Consider the following 19,586-nt stretch of genomic DNA (forward strand, 5'->3'; position numbering starts at 1 on the left):
TCTCTCAGCTTTGTACCAGGAACCAATGGCCCCACACTGTGACCTGGGTGGAGGGCTCCTCAGGGTGCTGCTTGAAGTCCTCCTGTTCGTGTCTTGGGGCCATGGGGTCAGATGTGCACGCCAGCCCCCGAACGGCAGGGCTAGGGCTCTAACCCTGCCCCAGCCACCAGGAGCACTTAGTGGTTGCCCTTGAGCCAGCAGCTAACAGTTCAAAAGGCTAAGTACTGGGCCCAGGCATGGACCCACACCCCTGGAGAGGCAGAAAAGAACAAGGAGAATGCCACCGTGGTCCCTTGGGCTCCTGCACCGAGATGGGCCCTGTGCTAGCGACAGCCAAGCCACTGTCCCTCTGCAGGCCCCAAGGGGGATGCTCAGGAATCAGGGAAGGGCTTGGAAACCATGCCTGGCATTTATAGAAGCCTTCTTTCCAGGCTGCAACACCTTCAAGGGAATCCCACGGTCCTGATTTGCCTCTGGAGAAGCAACAGGGATGCAACTCTAGGCGTGTTTAGTGAGACTGAAGGGAAACAGGAAGCCTGTGCCCTCACTTGGTGCCATTATCCCTACAGAGAGATGCATACTTAAGAGCAGCACCGACCACGGTGCTGATGGGATGACAGAACACTCTGGAAGGCAGGTGACTACAGAGCCATTTCTCACTCCCTCATCTTGTTCTTGGCTGGGCTCCAGGCTCCTTCTTCTGTATTCCCTTCTCCCTTTCTCTCTCTCCCTATCCTGCTTAGCAAAAAGCATCATTGACTTAGCTGTGATGACAGAGAGGACCAAAGGGGACAATGACAATAACTAACACAGGCTTGGCCATCACTTGGCCATCTGCAGGCCTGGTAATACCTATGGCCATCTGCTTGGGAGCTATTTACCTGAGGACGCATGGCAACTCGGCCTCCTGGCTTCTTCCTATTTCTAGTCAGTTCCTTTGCTTCTCTACGTGGAACCTCTGTCTATGCCTTGGGGCCACCTGTCCTTAAGGCCACCTGTCCTTTCCCCAGTCTCTGTTTGGTGGACTGCCTTCTATGTCTTGTGGGCAATGTTAGGAGATGTACACATGGGCTTGTCATGGTGCTTGTGATGAAGAGAAAATGACATGAGGGTGTGCTGTTCAGGTCTCCTGGCTTGGTTTGGGGCAGCAGGATCTGGACTGGGCTGATTGTTCCCAAGGTCCCTGTTTGTGCCAGCAACAGGACAGCTCCGAGGGGTAGCTGCACGGAGTTGCCTAACTGGGAAGCCTGGTGTTGGGGGCTGCACTTGACCTTGTTCTTGGTGGTCATCCCGTCATATCTCTGGTATATACTCTAAACCCCCACAGTCTCTCCTACCCCAGGCTTCCATGGCCTCTTAACTCCAGGCAGCTCTGTCAATCCCCATTATGATGAATAAGAGAACGATTTTATCTTCACTTTCAACCTGCACCTTCCACAAAGCCCATGCCTCTTTCCTAGATCACTGTACCTCTAAAGCTGTGCCTTAGATCTACTGCAATTCTCTAACTGGTTCTACTTATTGCTTATTTGTTATTTTTATCTTACGTGCCTTCACTGACTCGATTGTGATGTGTTGTCACAGGCATCCTTTGTGGGACAGGCCCATCTGAACGTCAGCTGTCTTTCCCACTGGCTTGTGCCAGGAAGGAACCAGCCATATAGCACTGGCTCCTGGGAAATCAGGGTGCTGGGGAAATGGGGGTAAGCACTAAGGCAGCAGAGCCCCTCCCTCCCTGTCTCCAGGGTCCCAGAGGGGCTCCGGCATACTGAAAACTGAGGCTGAGCCCTACCTGCCTTGATCATTGGAGGCGGAAGAGGTTGGCTGGCCGGCCTAGAGAAGACCATCTTCCTGGAGTCCAGCAGGAGACGGCAGTACCCCGCAATCAGGCAGGCAAAGTTGGTGGCTTCAGGCCACTCCATCAACAGCACCAGAGGCTGGGGAGAAATGAGAAGAACCATGAGGACATGGGAAGGAGGGGAGCAGGTGCACGTCCAGGGGGACCACAGTGAAAAGATGACTTGCAGAGGTACAGGAGTCATACTTTCTAAACCAAAAACCGAGGCGTGTGGACTGACAGACCAATTCTTCTGGTTTGAGAGTTTACTTATAGTGAGCTCCTACCCAGGTATCAAAATTAAATCAAACTTTAGTTTCACATTTAATGAACTACCTTTACTGAAAAAAGATTAAAGTCATATAATATCATGTGCCTGCTGTGTGGTTGTATTTGTGTTTGTCGGGAGCCCAGCAGAGGTGTGGGCCATCTGGGAAAGATGGGGTGAACCTGGGAGTCCTGGCTGGACTGGGGAACATCCCTGATAGAAAGTTCCTGAACCCATAAACTATCTCTTGCTCATCTATAGCCCTTTGCGCCCAGTACCCAGAATGTTCCATGCAACAAAATCCTCACTGTGCCTTCTGGACACAGTCTTTTCTAGTCTGCAGCCCTGCTCAGACCTCCATACTACCCCCTGTTTCCTAGAGTGTCCTCAAGATGTTAGTTGGTGCCCCCTGAAACAGTTCCTTGGTCCAATAAATGTGTGAAACCCTGGGTCAAACAAAGTTACGTAGAGACTTGTACTTACAGGAACTCTCAGACTCTCAGACACTTTCACGTAGGAATGTGCACTGTGAAATGTTAACAGTGTGGCCAGGGGGCTTTAGGATTCCAACGTTTCCAAATTATTTGACTAAAGCCATCTATTTTCACAGAAAATCTCATGGTAGTAGGGTTGTACTTTTTTAAACCTATTTTAGGAAATGCTAGCATACTCTGTTGACTTTTTTTTTTCCTCTCTGTTGACTTTTGTTCTTGACTCTGAATCAGTCAAATTAATCCCAGGATTAGCTGGTTGACTGTTTCAGTGACTTGGCACTGATACACCAAAGGAAAGACAGACCTCTCCCAAATCAATATCTTTCCAAGAAACCTTCCCAATATCTGTATCGTGATTTTGTCAAAGTGTGGCTTGAAAGAAGTCTGGGTCAGATTGAAGTCAGCAGTGGGAGTATTCGTCCTGGGACAGGGCAGTGTCCTCCAGATAAAGACCAATGGAGACTGGCTGAAGAGGGAGCCATGGGGCAATGAATCACCTTGACTTTTGGCTGTTCCCAGACCAGGCATTAAGAACTGAAAGAATTAGGATGGAATGAATCCCCTCTCTCACCAGTGAGATAGCCATCGCAACAGTTCAATGAGAGGTGATGAGAGCCTCCACGAGGGTAGCGGCAATAAAACCAACACCGTGGAAGACTTGGTTGAACTTGGTCACCAATTAGACTAGCCTTCTTGGCCTGGATCACCACCTGGGGAACAATTCTGAATCCAAACCAGCTCACCTTTTAAATTAAGTTGCCCGAGTCCCTTTGCTGTCTGCCAGGATCCTGACACACAGCTCGGGTTGACTATTTTGTAGTTCATCAGACCAGGGTCTGGCAAATTTTTCTGTAAAGGGCTAGACAGCAAATGCTTTAGGCAGTAACTCTGCTATCATAGCCTGAAAACAGCCATAGATAATCCATGAGCTAAACAGTGGGTGTGACGGGGGTCTAAGGAAACCTTATGCACAGAAACAAGCAGTGGGTCTGGTGTGGTTTGATCTAGGAGGGAAGCTTCTTTTCAGCCCAACACAATGTTCACACTCATTTTCACAGCTCTCAGCTTGTTTCATTTGCAAACACTGATCCCCTTCTTTTTTGGAAATTCTTCTCTTTGCTTTTGTTCCCATGAGGTGGCACTGGATTCTCATTCTGTAGTCCCTGACCATTTCCATCTCTCTCTTGGTCTCACTCTTCTTGGACAGCCTCCCAAGAATCACCATCCTCTCAGACTCTTTGCCTACCTCAGTGCTGTGTCTCTATCATATAGTCTCTTGCTGGATCAAATCCTATCTTGAATTGTTTAGTTATTCTCTATCCAATGACACTGTGGGCCATGGCAAGGCATTTGGATTCCATCTCCCAGGCTGAGTTGATGATACTCCTGTGGAACTCACTCAACAACATCAGGAAGAAAAGGGACCATCTGTACCCTGAGGAGCAAGTGGCTCCTGTCTCCAATGAGAAGGGGACCAGGGATGAGATGTCACTTTTGGGTCATTTGTTTTTTTAGTTTTTATTTTAGTTTCAGTTAGTTAACACACACCCTTTGGGTTATTATTAAGAAGGGGCAGAGGGAGTGTTTGTCCTCTAGTGAATGGATGCTTCTGTCGCAACAGAATGCATACAACAGAATCTGTACATTCAAGAGAACACAAGGCTGACCTTGTGTACAACAAAGGAGAGACAGAAGTGGAATGGGATCGGGGTGAGAAGAGGGCCTTGACCCCCTGCCACCAATGGCAGAAGGATACCCAGAGGTTTGGGTGTGAATAGCTGCTACCACCATTACTAGGAGGACCCAAGACTCACTAGGTTTGCCTCAAGAGCATTCGCTGACATCATGGCTGCTCCTGCTGCCACTGCTTTACTTCAGGCCCTCTTTGTCCTCCTCCAACACCAAAACTTCTCAAGGTATGTGTGAATGGGTGACAAGGGGGCTGAGATCCCGACCCCTTGGCCTCTGGGTCCTGTTGCGTCTGGTCCCAAGCTGGTTCATCTGCTTATTCTAGTGGGCCATACATTGTGGCATTTTTCATGATATGGAAAATGTGGGGACACACTAATCTCAGGAATCCCAGTAGCCTCCTGACCAGCCTTCCTGCCTCCAGTTTCTTCACTTCACTTCAATTCCCTCCACTCCACCTCCATATTGCTGCCCAAGGTTCCAAAACACAACTCTCACTTAAAATGTATCTCATAACCTTAAACCTACTCATGTCACATAAACCCTTTAGGACCTGGACTCGACTTAGAGCTCCAGGCATATCTCCCGCTAGCTCGCCTGTGCCCTCCTCCCATCCCTGACCCTCTCCTTATGCTCTAGCAATGACACAGAATTTTCAGTTTTCCAGAGATGCCATGTTCTTTGATCACTTCCTAGCTTGACTCACATTGTTCTCTCTGGCTGAAATGCCTGCAGCCAACTCTGCCCACCGGGTGAACTGCTACATGCTGGTGGGATAGCTCGTGGACAGCATAACCCACTGACAGATGACAGCCATTTGTCGCAGAACAGGGCCAACACAGGCCCTGCCCTCATGCAGCTTATAATCTAACAGGAAATAAGACATAAATCAAATAATCATACACATGAATATGAGTGGAAGGTGTGATAAGCATTATGAAGGGAAAGCACAGAGAGTTATCAAAACATAGAATGTTCTGGATCAGTGTGTGGGTAGGTAGGTGTGAACGTGTGCTCCTGTGACCGATCTGTTTCAGAAGCTGGAGAGAGCTTCTCTGAGGAAAGGACCTTGGCTGATGACTAGAATGACATTCCATTTGACCAAAGTACAGGCTGACTGGCTTGACTGACTGATGGACAGATGGACTGACTCGCTGGCTGAGGAGCTGTCTGACTCACTGATGCCCTGGCTCACAAGCTGGCTGCAGGACAGGCAGAATGCCTAATAGCCTGACACCCTGACTGGTTAGCTGGCTGGCTGGCTGGCTGGCTGGCTAATGGATGGATCAGAGGCAGAGAAACCAGCTGGCCAACTGACTTACCTGTCTGACTTCGTTTCAGTTTCCCTTGCTTATCTCTTACCCCAAATACAGCCTGATATGGGTAACGAAACAGCATGAAGGCAAAACCCCATGCTCAGAGAAGGGCCCGGGCATCCCCAGCTGGCTCAGTGCAGCACATCAGGTGTCCGTCCTCTGCACGCCCACATGGCCAACAGGGGACACCCCAGCATGGGCCAAAAGGAACTTGTCAAAGGAGCACAGATGTGCTTTTCACCAGCAGGTGTAAAAATCAAATGAAACAAGATGGGATTGGGAGGGAGACAAACCATAAGTGACTCTTAATCTCACAAAAAAACTGAGGGTTGCTGGGGGGGGGGGGTTTGGGAGAAGGGGGTGGGATTATGGACATTGGGGAGGGTATGTGCTTCGGTGAGTGCTGTGAAATGTGTAAACCTGGTGATTCACAGACCTGTACCCCTGGGGATAAAAATATATGTTTATAAAAAATAAAAAATTAATTAAAAAAAATCAAATCAAAGGCAGGCAAGCAAAGAGGTTGGATAGGTTTTCTTAGGAACCTTCAAAGACATTTTATTTTAAATAGGATTTTAACAATCGTGATGTCTAATGTAATGCTTGTCCCTACAGAAAGCACTAGAGCAATAAAGCTCAAACATGAGAACAGGAGACACACCGGGCCACAAGAGATCCCTTGGGACCTTTCTTTGATGGTTTCTTTTCCCCCTTATGTGCTTCTGTGGTAATGGTGTGTCAGTCCCACATGGCTGTCTATTGGAGAAAGAGCTCTGCAGTGTCTCACGGTCAACCCACTAACAGCAAGTAAGCAGAGTGAAAACTGTAACCAAATATGCCAAGGCCATCTTCAAACATTACTGGAGAAAAGGGGGTGGGGTTGGAAGCATGGCCAGCCATGAGAAGATAGAGCAGCGATTAATTTGCTATGCCCCAGCCCCAACTCCTTTGTGGGGTTCTCAGAGTGCTCTGGGAATTCACAGGCATCCTGCACTCTGGGATGCCAACTAGGGAGGGGACTGTTCTTGGGGAAGCCTCAGTGCACTCCAGCGTCTCTGAAAACTGGAAAAAGATGGGAATCCAGGGACACAGAAGGGCAAGGGTACAAAATGATGGTCTTTGGGTTCCAGGGGATTTGGGGTCTTGCCTCCAGGGCCCTGGGGAAGGCTAACCGGGCAAAACCAGCCAATCTGGAAACAAGGCAGATTATTGCTGTAAGGCAGTGGTTCTCAGGCCAGACACACATTACAATCCCCTGGGAAGCTTGAAAAACCTATATACCCCAGCCTCACCCCCTCAACATTTTAGTTTAAATGGCCTGAGAGGAAGGGCCCAGGCAACCAGTGGTTTTTAAATCTCCATACATGACTCTAATGTGCAGCCAGAGCTAAGGACTACTGCTCTGAGTGAAGATTCTTAGCTTCACCAGGGCCTTCCAGAATATTCCCAGGCCAGAGTGGCATATCTAGGAGGAAATGAGCCAAGTCTGGTTTCTAACTTTCATGCTCCTAGTTAAGGGAATTCAGACATTCTTTCTTCAGTATACCCTATGCAGTGACGTGCTGGGAAACATTAAACAAGTTCTATGAAGTCCTGATGGGTATTCTTTGTCAATTTCCCAAACCCCGCCCCCCTAATGCTTCCCTTTGTTCACATATATAGAGAGAGGTACCACTCATTAAACACAGATACTGCTGATATGGGGTACCTCCAGGAAGCCTCCTTAATCCCTGAGCCAGAATTAATTTTGCCCTCCTCTGTATCCTGATATGCTCTTGATACCTCTTTTTTGGCACCCTCTTTGGGAATGCCACATATCGGCATACTTCTTTCTCTTCTACAGAGAGCTTCTAGAGGGCAAGGAGCCATGTTTTTCTTTTTGTTTCATGCTTGTACCTCCCATTGGATTTAGCCTGCTTCCTAGCAACACTGAGTTTATACTAAATGACCTTCAGATAGAAGCCTAGATCTTTTTTTTTTCCTCCCTCAATCTTCCTCTTTTTCTCCCATCACCGCATCCCCGATCCTGGCTCTGCTGCTTTATCTGCGAAAAGTATAAATAACCATCCTGTCAATTTCATAGGGCACCGCTTTGTAGCAATACACATAGCAGACATCTCTGATTCCAGATGCATTTGATCTTATGTAACAAAACTTGGGGGTGAGCAGCACTTTCTCAGTTAAATCCTGTCGTTAATGTAGGGGATGAGAGTTTCCTACTTGAAGGAATCTCACAGTTATGTTAGTTTCCTGTTGCTTCTGCAACAAATCAACACGGGCTTAGTGGCTTAAAGAAGACACATCTGTTCTCTTCTGGAGGTCAGAAGTCTGACTCGAGTGTCACTGGGCTAAAATCAAGGATCAACAGGGCTTCGTCCCTTCCACAGGTAACCCACAGTCCTTGACTCATGGGTCCTTCCTCTATCTTCAAGGCCAAGAAGGTCCTGCAGAGTCCTTCTCACCTCCCATTACTCTGACCTTCTCTTCTACCTCCCTCTTCTACTTATAAGGATCCTTGTGATGACATAGAGTTTACCTGGATAATCCAGAATAATCTCCCTATCTTAAGGTCAGCTGATTAATTCCATCTGCAACTCTAATTCCCCTCTGCCATATCACATGGGGTATTTACAGGTTCTGGGGATTAGGGCAAGGGCATCTGTGGGAGCGGGCCACTATTCTGCCTAGCAGAAACATTCTAATGCAAAATGGATAATTCCCCTGTGGTTTTTCACATGCACCGTATTGCCTGCTACAAGTGGGGCATACCTGAACTATCTACCACTTGACGGTTGCATTGCTCACCCAACCATGTGCTGTTTCCCACTCAGCAGAGTGCAACCTTCTCCTAGACCCCTCCATTCACCCATGCGATGTCCTGTTTATCCCGTAATGCGATCTCTCATCTCTCCATGCACCCGCCATTTGGCCCCTCCATGTGCTGTGTGCATAGCCCCAGCCTTCAGTGTAACCATGATACAGGCAGCAGGCAGGCAGAGTTAAGTATAATAAGACAGGTGCGTTGTGTGTACAAGAGGGGAACGTGTGTGGGCATTTGTGCGCGTGCGCTTGGTGAGTCTGTATATTTCACACTGGCTCTTTCTCATGACCACTGCTGTCTGTACAGCTCAGGCCCTGCTCTTGTCACTTAATCCCTGCGCTAGGGCCAGCATCCGCTCCTCACCTCCCTGGCTTCACACTAGCCTTGCCTTCAAAGCTTTTAGCCAGCTTATTCTGCCCACCCTCAATCTCTCCAATCTTTCTTTCTCGTTAGTCTCCTCTCTAGCCAGGCAACTATGCTTATCGACCTGCACATATGGCTTGCTTATTTCTGTGCTTGCTCTCTGCCAGTGAACACAATCCCACTTCTCTGTGCTAATCCGTGCCTATCACTTCAAGATCCAGCTTAAAACATGCTCTTGTGGGAAGTCAGTTCTTGTTAACCCCTTCCCATTCTTTTGTTCCATGTTCTGCACCATACTCACCTGCAAAATTTACTTCATGTTAACTTTTCTTCATTGCTGTTTTGCTTTTCAAGAAAATAACAGGTCTCATTTGTTTAGTACTTACTATGTATCAGGCAGTGTGCTGAGACCTTTTGCCTACATTTTCTCATTTAACCCCGAACAACCACCTTTTGAGATAGGCATTTCACTGTGCAGTTGAGGAAGTCAGTGTTCAGGGAGGTTAAGACACAATTTCAAGGACACACAGCTTAGGAAGTGGCAGAGCTGGGAGCTAAACCTGGTCTGTCAGATTCCAGAGCTCCATACATGTTCTGATGTTGTGTTATTAAGGCAAGTTGTGTGTCTTTGTGAGGCTAGCCTCCCCAGTAAGACTGTGGTTCCACCTGGGCAGCATTCATGCCCATACCAGTGGCTGGATCGCTCCTAGAAATGAGAATAGCACCCCTCACTCAGTTAATACCCATTGACCCTGCTCAGCTTGGTTCCTCCTGGATCTCTGGACCCAGGGGTCAGTGGTTCTCAAATCTGGCTATACTAGAGGATCACTTGGGGAACTAAAAAGTAAATAAATCCTGATGCCCAGGCTGCACCCTGACCAATTTGATCACAACCTCTGGAAACAGGAGCCAGGCATCTGCACTTTTAAGATGTTCTCAAGGAAAGTCTGTTGGGCAGTCAAGTGTTGAGAATGACTCATACAACACAGAAGAAGAGTCATCCGGAAAGTTGTTTCTCTGTTTTAAACCCTTTTTATTTCTCAGGAAGCCATATCTACACTGCATGTCTTGTCTTTCCTCTCCCTTACATACCTGTCCACCCGGCTTTTTACCCAACAACCCTGGCAGAGGGCAGCAATCATTTGAGGAGGAAGTAGCCACAAGCCAATTAGGTATCAGCTCCAGGTAGGTTCCTAAACCAACGTGAATGCTGGGAATCACAGGTGGAAAAACTAACATATTAAAGCTTTCTGAGTTTCACAAAGACAAAAATAAATAAGTTGGTCTTTGAGAAACAACAAATAGTGCATCTCTTAATTTGCTAACAACATCACCCCCCTGGGAAATCCTTTCGGAAAGAAAAATTGCATCTACTCTAACAACTTCGGCCAGCAGGCAAGCAAGGCTGCCCCCACCCCCACACTGGTGACTTGGGGGTTCAACAGGAGAGCCACGGAGTGGGTGGCTGACCATGGCTGCCAGACTCTACACAGGTAATAGGTGCTTGCCAGTCTGAAGGAGCGGATCTGTGGGGAAGGTTCTAAGATTCTGGAAGCACTAGACTCTGGGAGGTCAGATGTGGACTAGGCTCAGCCTGTTACGGGTCTCCCCAGGCCTCCGCATATTCACGCACCCCCTACTCCATGATTCCAAGTGTGTATGCCTACGGGAGGGCTCCCCAGCTGGTGTGCGCATATCCCTCCAGCCTCTGGGGTGGCCAGACAGGGCCTGGGGAGGCCATAGTTTCTGGGGCTGGACCATTTATCCCATCATTCCACATGAATGTCATTTTCTGTGTGTGCTGTGACATAAGAAAGATCAGGAAGCCATGGCCTGGGGGTAGCTCCAAGTCCAATTGCCAATGCCCTCTGCTGAAGACCCCTTGTGGGTTGCTCTGACATTTCCTAGCCTTCCCTAGCACTGGCTGACCATACTATGTGGCCAAGACAGCATGTCCCACACGGCTGAGAAAGGAAAGAAAGATGAACCCAAAGGGGCCCAGGCTCTGAACCACTTAAGAATCACTGACCCTCACTGGGAAGGCTCAAACTCTCTTTCTCAAGTTTACTCCTCTCTCTGTTCCTAAGGCCTGTCCCTGGAGAGGAGCAGCTCCTCAAAGCTGGGCTTACCTTGGCATCCATGATGCTGGTCTCCACCCGGGCCACGCCCTGGTTCTCCCGGAACAGCTGGATCTTACTGATCTTGCTGAACTCGGACAGCACAGTGGTGAGGTTGGTTTTGAGGTCAATAACATGGCTGATGCCATGACGGGGTCCCACCAGGAGAGTGGTGGCCGACTGTTTCTCATCCTGCGGACCGAGTGTGGTGGGCAGCAGTCACAGAGAGAAAGGAAGAGGAGGTGGGAGGAAACAGAAAACTGGCATTGAATCGGTTCTGTTGGGAGGTCTGGAAACATCTGGGGCTTAGGGGCCAGCGCAGGGGGACAACTATGAGGGGTAAATGGTCTTGGAACGCTCCTATTCCCAGGGCAAGCCCCGGGTCACTGGATGCTTTAGCCTCAGCAGCAGGCTGAGTGAGGTGGTCCATGATAGGACTGGCTCTAGCAAAATTGGGATATAGGGGAGGTTTGTGTTTTAAAGTTTTGCAGTGTCCTTTTCCCCACCAAGCCCCAGGGGCTTTCCATTTGCTGCTGCGGGCCACTCAGTACCCCAACCCAGTGTTCTGCCCAAGCAAGTGGCATCCTGTGTCTAGTCTTCACTTCCTTGCCCAAGAGCCACCTAAGATTGCACTCAGCCTCAGGTGTTGGGAGTCGACTGGGGGCTTAAGAGCAGGGTCGGGGAGCCCCTCCCTGTGAAGACATCTGTTCTTTGGCAAAACAGCAGTCTTCTTTTTTAAAAAAAAAAAATATTTTATTTTTTGAAGGATTTTATTTATGAATGTATTTGTTGGGGGCGGGGGGACACAAGCAGGGGGAGCAGGAGAAGCAGGCTTCCCACTGAGCAAGGAGCCCAAAGCTGGACTTGATCCCAGGTCCCTGAGATCATAACCCGAGCTGAAGGCACAGGTCTGCTTAACTGACTAAGCCACACTAGCATCCCAGCAAAACAGCAGTCTTAACCCTATATGAATATCAGCAGTGGCAGTAGGGTAGACAGGGGTGGAGGGAGGGGAGTAGGCTTTCAGGGATCTGCAAGTACCCGTATGTAAATTTGTCCCTCTGTACCTGAGCACTATCAAGCCTGAGCCCTCTGCTGGCCCATTTTCTGGCATTAGCATCACCCCAAGGAACCTCTTTGGGTCTGCTATAGACACTTTGATAAGCGGCTTTCCATCAGTGTGACCCTCGAGCATGACAGCATGTTCCCCCGAGCATGACAAGCACCTGCATCCAGCAAGCAAGGTGATCTGAATTCCCTTCCACCATGGCTCACTAGGGTGGACTAGCCTGGGGCACAGATTTAGGGGGACCTCCCTGTGCGCCACCAGGGAGGGGTGTTACTACAGTGGGGACCCTGGGCAGGTAGGGGGAAGTATGCAGACTCAGAAAGCCTGAAGTTGGCAGAGGAGGGGATGGGGGTGCTGCAGGGGTAGGGGGAAAGGCAATGAGGCTGAGCAGGGGTTGACAAACTCTGGCCTGGGGCCAAATCCAGTCCAACTCCAGCGTTTACACGGCCCACACTCTGAGAATGATTTTTACATTTTTAAATGGTTGGAAAAAATTCAAAAGAACCATATTTTCTGACATGTGAAAATCCCATGAAATTCAAATTTCAGTGTCCATAAATAAAGAGATACTGGAATACAGCCATGCTCATTTGTGTCTGCATCGTCTATGGCTGTTTTCATGCTATAATGGCAGCTACATAGTTGTGACAGAGCCCCGCATGGCCTGCAAAGCCTAAAATATGCACCACCTAGCTCTTTCTGCAACAAGTTTGCTGAGCCCTGAAATCGAGGAAAGGGGACGCAGAACGGTCATGGAGGGATACTGAAAACAAATATGGCCTCCTACTTGACCATTTTACCAGAGGCAGGGCTGGAGCACCATGGGGAGGGAGAGGGAGAAAGAGGAGGAAGAGAAAGGTCTTTAGAAGTGTTTGCTGACAGAGAATGCCACCCTCAAGCTCTAGTGGAGTCCCTCCTGGCCCCCACCCAAACCCAGATGCACGCAAGAGACTCCCTCCCCACCACGGCCCTCACTGACCAGGCCCACAGTGTTGAATAAAACGCCTGTGAAGGTCGGAAGTTCGTTCAGAATTCGAAGATACTGGAGCTTTGCCTGAATCGCAGAGCCCTGTGGAAACAACCCATGCAGGCATGTGAGAAGCCTGAGTTGCACAGGAAAAGCAAACCTGTGTTCTCAGGAAGGAGCATCAACATCTTAGGACGGGTGCTAGTCAGATGCGTCAGCAAGCCATGCTGGGTGTGTGAGTAGATCCTCAGGAAAACTGCAGCAAGGTTCCAGTTTGGACAACTCCTGCCTCCAGCCATCCTATCTCCCTTTCTAAACCCTCCTCTGACCTCCTGATCCTCCTACCTTAAAAACCCAGCTTACTCATTTTGTTCTCAGGATCATTTCAACACCTCTCCCTAGCTCAGACATCCCACATCTCCCACATCGTCTGCACCTCTGTCCTGAGATCCCCTCCTGCCGCCTTGGTATCAGCCATGCCCAGCCGGGGTCCCAATCAATGCCTTTAATCCTGAGCACCCCTAAGCCTCAAGCCTGCTCTTCCTCTGCCATTCCCTCATAGAAAAGTCTCTCGAAATGGTATCACTTCCTCTCGGCCTTTGAGCCAGAAACCTGTATCACACTGGGCTACCCTCACATTCTCTCACCTGACGGCCACCAGCCATGATCTCACCTTGACTGGATCTCCTAACTTCCTCTCTGACCTATCCATACTCCTTTCCCTCAACCCCTCTGCACTGTTCTAAGGGCAGAGCCTAAAACAGCAGTTCGAGCCTGTCAGTCACCCGCTTAAATCCTTCTGTGGCTCCCCGATGCCCACAGGATGTCCTGTCCCGATGTCCATGGCACACGACGTGCTCCAGAAACTGACTCCTGCCAGCTTCTCTGGCTTTCTCTCAGATCCCCTCTCTTGAGGCATGTGCCTTGCACTCTCTGTACTTGCTTATGCCGAATTATTTGCATTTATTTCCATGCACAATGTTCTCTTATACCCCCACAGCCTTGTACAGATGGATCTGCCTGCCTGGGAAAGTCTTCCTCCTCCTCCCACCTCCCCCTCATCTATACAAACCCCTATCTGTCTGTCAAGACCCAGATCTGGCATCAAACGCACCAATTCCTGGCCTTTCCTATCTCCCTAAGGCTGGGCTGGGTGTTCCTCCTCCTCCGTGTTTCCAGAGCCCCCACGCCTGTTGCATGGTGTTGTGACTGACTGTCGCTCTGTGTTGTGACTGTCGTGTTTCCCCACTAGCCTGTGCCTGACTTAAGCCTCTTCAGCCCAAGCACTAGGGGTGGGGGTGTCTTCAAAAAAATGTGTTTGCTGAGGAGATGGTCAGGGAGCGCTGATGTTCTCCCTCTGGGAGGAAAACAATTTGATTAAATATGCACAGCAAGGTAGGCCTGGCTTAAGTCTCTGAGGAAATTTGCATCTTAAAAGAGAAGCTTGTGGGTAATACAGGGAATCCGGAAGGGTAGTATATTGGTGGGGGGGGGGGGGGCACTGTGTCCTTTGTCTGCGTCTGTATGTTGATTATGGTGCTTTTAACCACCCCTCCTGCCTCTTGGGCAGGAAGCAACCACAAGACTGAGAAGGGCTTGAGACCTTCAGGGCTGGAGGGTGGGGACTGGGAGTCCCTCAGAGGGTACAGGGTACTGCAGTGACGTGAACTCTCGACTGGCTGCCCAGTGACCCATTCTCCAGGTCAGGCCGTGTCCCACCCGGCTGAGCTTTCATCTCCCAGAATTCCCTATTCCCCGCCTGACAGATTAGAAAACTAATGAAGAACAGAGAAGTCCTTTCTGTGGAAAACACGCCTCCCCAGAGTCCAGTGCTGTCCACACACAGCAAGTGCTCAATTGGCACAGAGGAAATGGGTGGAATGATCTGAGAACTGCCTCCTCCTGCATCTTGGCCCCCTTGCTTGGAGGATCCTGGGCTCCCCTGGTGATTTGGCCCTGAGCGGTCTCTGGGCGAGGCTCAGGCTTGGGGAAAAATCACTCTCCACCATCATCCCCCATATCCAGCCAAGCTGGATGTGTACCTGAGTCAAAAACTGGGGGGGGGGGCGGGGGAGGGTTCTCCCAGAAGACCAGACCTGCTGGGAAACCACACAGGAGAGTCCCATGGCCGCTAGCGCCCGAGCAGGGCACCCAATGGATGACACTGGGTACCTTGGTGCCACTGGAAGGATGTGTTTGGTGGGCCTTCAGCTGCTGAGAGAGAGACTTCCGGAGGTTCTTCTCCTTGATGCCCTGTAGGAGGGAGGGGGGAAGAAAGGGCTCCAGGCCCCATTCCTTCCTAAAAGCAGAAAGAAGAAAAGCAAGAAATGAATGAGGGTGACAAAGTGGGGCAGAGAAAAGAAGGTGGTGAGGCAGAAATTAAATCTGAGAGGCAGAGGGATGCCGTCTGTAAGAAAAAGAGAGGGACGGGGCAAGAGAATTCCACTGGTCATGATTCCCTGGTAGAAGCTGGAGCTCAACGGCATCGCGGTCTAGGGGTGGGGAACCAGAATTCTCACTCCCACCCCAGGCCCTACATTCCTGGAAAGCCTAGCACAGCTCAACCATTGCGTTTTCTCCCTTTACAGCTATTTGCCCCCTTCCCAAAGGGCCCTGGCACAACTCACTCCACATTCTTGAGCGAGATCTTCTGACTAGGTCGAGTAGCTGAAACTGTGATATAGATGTGGAGGGCAGTGAGGCCCAAAAGCATCTCCGGCTTGGGGTCCATTCCAAAGCGTTCGCGGATAACATCGTTCCGACTCTGCAGGAGAGGGCAGTCCAAACCTGTCAGTTAAAAAAGGTGTTCCCTCCCCACAACCCCCTTCCAGCCTCCCTGCCCCATCTACTCTTCTGTATCCCAGAAAAGAACTGTGGTGTCAAGTAAGACATTCTAGTAAAAGGGGAGAGGAAGTTTCTCCCCTTGGGGGAGAGGCAACAGAAGAATCTTAGGTCTTGGGGACTCTATATTGCTTCAGATAGGCTTCACAGGGATAGATGCACACAATGGCAAGGCCCAAATGGGCAGAATATCTAGGTCATTGCAAAAGTGAGACACGACACCACTCTCTTTCTTTTGTCCTGTACCAAGAGGCCTAAACTCACTCCCCAGCCATACAGGGATCCTCTACTAGCTCAGATGGGAATTGAGAGAGATAATGGGAGGAGCTCTCCATAGCGCTCTGATCCCAAAGCCCAGAGTGAGAGATGGATTGCAGGGATGGGGCAGATATTCTGATCCTTGGGGTCCGAAGGTCAAAAGCAGCAATGAGTCAATCCTCTCTGTTATCCTAAAGGGGGTCCCCTGGAACTACTGGCTAAAGTTATGACAGCCCCCAAACCCTAAGGGTCAGAGTCCCAGCTCTTGATGATTCAGCCTCGGTTAGACCAGTTGCCCATTTGGTTGAGGTGAAACCAGGATGAGCTGAGGGACTAGGGAGCCACAGTGGTATCACTGCAGCACAGGAGAGAGTGGAAAATGAATGTTTCATCAGTGATCATCTACGTAGAAAATCCAATGGAATCCACCAAATGCTTACTAAAACTAATGAGTTAGCAAGGCTGCAAGACATAAGAGCAACACACAAAAACCAACTGCATTTCTACATGCTTGGAACAAACGGTTGGAAATTCAAATTAAAAGTCAAAACTGTTTATAATAGCATCAAAAATATAAAATATTTAGGGAAAAATGTGTCAAAATGATTGAAAGACCTGTACACTGTAAACTAGAACATCCTGATGAAAAAAATTAGAGAAGATCTAAATAAACGTAAAAATATACCAAGTTCATGGGTGAGAAGACCTGGTATTAGTATGATGTCAATTCTCCCCAAACTGATCTATAGATTCAACCCAACCCTAATCATTAGCATAGCAGATTTTTGGTAGAAATTGACAAGCTAATTCTAAAATTCAATACAAAGGACCTAGAATAGCCAAAACAACTTTGAAAAAGAACAAAGTTAGAGGATAATTGCTACCTGATTTTAAGACTTACAAAGCTACAGCAATCAAGAGTGTGATGTTGGCATAAAAAATAGACCAGTAGATCAATAAAGAGTTCAGAAATAGACCCACACCTTTATAAACTGATTTTTGACAAAGGTGCAAAGACAAGACAGTGGGGAAAGGATGCTCTTTTCAACAAATGGTGCGGGCACAGCTGGATATCCATAATACAGAAGAGAGAGAGAGAGAGAGAGAGAGAAATTTAGTCGATACCTTATACTGCATAAAAAAATTATGTCAAAATGGATCACAGACCTAAATCCAAGATCTAAAATGCTAAAACTTCTAGGAAAAAAAAGAGAAATTTCCTGTGACCTTGAGTTAGGCAAGGATTTCTTCAATATGGCATCACAAGCATGATCTGCAAAAGCATTATCCATCAAAGAACACACTGAGAAATGTGACTTCATCAAATTGGTCCATGGAAGACACTGTTCAGAGACTGGAAAAAGAAACCACAGACTGGGAGAGGAAACTGCAAATAACATATCCAACAAGAAACTTGTATCCAGGAAGGAAGTCTCATAACTCAGTAACAAGAAGACAAAAAACCCCAATAAAAAAGTAGGCAAAGGATTTGAAAAGGCACTTCACAAAAAAAGATGTATGATGGCAAACAAACACATGAAAAGATGTTTAACATCATTAGTTGGTGGAAAATACAAGTGAGATACCACTGAGCACTACTAAAATGACGAAAAAAAATTACTAATAATACCAAGTACTGATGAGGGTGTAGAGAAACTGGAACTCTCATACACAGCTGGTGGGAATGTAAAATGGTACTGCCACTTTGGAGCATAGTATTGGAGTTTCTTTTTTAAAAAGGAAAGAAAAAGAGATCTCCTGTATGATCAAATCATTCCATTCTTAGGTATTGAACCAAGAGAAAAGAGAGCACATGTCATACAAAGACTTGTGCATGAATGTTCATAGAAGCTTTGTTCTGGTAGCCCAAACCTGGAAACAACCCAAATGTCCATCAGCAGAGGAATGGATAAAAACATTCTGGTACATTCACACCATGGAATGCTACTCAACAATAAACAGTAATGGAGTAATGAAATACATAACAAGGGCAGATCTCAAAATCATTAGGCCGGGTGAAAGAAGTCAGACCAAAATAAATGTACATACCGTATGGTTTCATTTATATAAAAACTCAAGAAAATGTGAGCTCATCTATAGTGACAGAAAGCAGCTCATTTGTTGCTTGGGGGTTAGGGGTGGGGAGGGGATGACACAGAAGCCTGATATGCTTTATATCTTGTTCGTGGTGATGGTTTCATGGGTATAAACTTGTGTCAAAATCTATCAAATGGTTGCTTTTTATTTTTTATTTTATTTATTTATTTGACACAGAGATAGATCACAAGTAGGCAGAGAGGCAGGCAGAGAGAGGGGGGAAGATCACAAGTAGGCAGAGAGGCAGGCAGAGAGAGGGGGGAAAGCAGACTCCCCGCTGAGCAGGGAGCCCAATGTGGGGCTCAATCCCAGGACCCTGAGATCATGACCTGAGCTGAAGGCAGATGCTTAACCCACTGAGCCACCCAGGCTCCCAAATGGTTGTTTTAAATATGTGCAGTTTATATGTCAGTTAGACCTCAATAAAGCTGTTCTATATAAAAAAAGAAGAAATTACAGGTGAAGTTCATATCATCACGAAGAGGAGGGACAGAATAGACATGGTCTTGACTTACAAATTCCAAAACAATCGAACCAAGATGATCCCTGGAAGCTTGGATGAAGAGATTTAGGGTCAACGAAATGAGAGAGCTAAACTTAAAAAATTCAGAGAGGAGCCACAACTCATTGCAGCCAGAGTATTGGTGGAGGAGTCCAGGGCTGTTTTGAGAAATGTTCCTCACATTTGGGATTGTTAGAAGAGACAACCATGATGTTTGACATTATCAGAGATGAGTCTGGAGTTATTTTTCTCTTCTTATCAAGTACTCTGTACATTCTATGGGCACCTAGAACTCAACACATTCCCAACTGATCCCATCTATTCCCCAAACCCATTCCAGAAACAGCCTGTATTCCTTAACTTGCAGAATGAGACCACCTCTCCCAGACACGTATTGAGTCAAAGCCCATTGGTTCCACCTTTTCATTATCTCTTGAATCCTCTCCCCCACCCCCGTATCCAAAACTGCCCCGGTTCTGGCCTCCCTCAGCACCTATGTAATCCTTCAAAGTTGCTTATCTGCCCAGACCTGCTCTCCTTTCCACATTTCTATACCCCTGCTCTGCAGCAGAATTTCCTTACCCCTGGCTACCCACCGAGAATCACCTGAGGAACATCAGCGTTTGGAGCGTGTTCCCACGGACTTTGATTGATTTGGTCTTGGGTGGAGGAGAATGGTTTTTCCCCCCCAAATCTTCTCAGATAATTCTAAGTGCAGTTAGGGGTAAGACCCAATGCCCTAGAGCAGTGGTTCCCGAACACCACTGGACATCATAATCCCTCAGAGGGCTTGTTAAAACGCAGGCCTAAATCATTTTGTGCAAGTTATGACCTGCCAGCTCCTTCCCCACCTGCTTCTGGTCTCTCCCAGTTCATTTCTTTTTTCTTTTTTTCCCCTCCCATTTCATTTCTTATTGCTCCTCACCTCCTGTTTTGCACTCCAGGCA

At 48.1% G+C, this 19,586-nt stretch overlaps 1 protein-coding gene across 2 annotated transcripts in view; it reads right to left on the minus strand.

Annotated features, from left to right (window-relative positions):
* The window catches only part of FRMPD3 (FERM and PDZ domain containing 3), a 42,624-nt gene that overhangs the window by 13,585 nt on the left and 9,453 nt on the right, over positions 1 to 19,586 (minus strand). For both annotated transcript variants that reach the window (XM_059385459.1, XM_059385460.1), the window contains exons 5-9: positions 15,569 to 15,705; positions 15,114 to 15,240; positions 12,954 to 13,043; positions 10,918 to 11,097; positions 1,793 to 1,937 (exon numbers count right to left, since the gene is read on the minus strand). In XM_059385459.1, coding sequence (XP_059241442.1) covers positions 1,793 to 1,937; positions 10,918 to 11,097; positions 12,954 to 13,043; positions 15,114 to 15,240; positions 15,569 to 15,705 — 679 coding nt within the window. The remainder of the gene's footprint in view (positions 1 to 1,792; positions 1,938 to 10,917; positions 11,098 to 12,953; positions 13,044 to 15,113; positions 15,241 to 15,568; positions 15,706 to 19,586) is intronic.

Source organism: Mustela nigripes, chromosome X, assembly GCF_022355385.1.
Source record: "Mustela nigripes isolate SB6536 chromosome X, MUSNIG.SB6536, whole genome shotgun sequence".
In the NCBI taxonomy this organism is placed as follows: Eukaryota; Metazoa; Chordata; class Mammalia; order Carnivora; family Mustelidae; genus Mustela; species Mustela nigripes.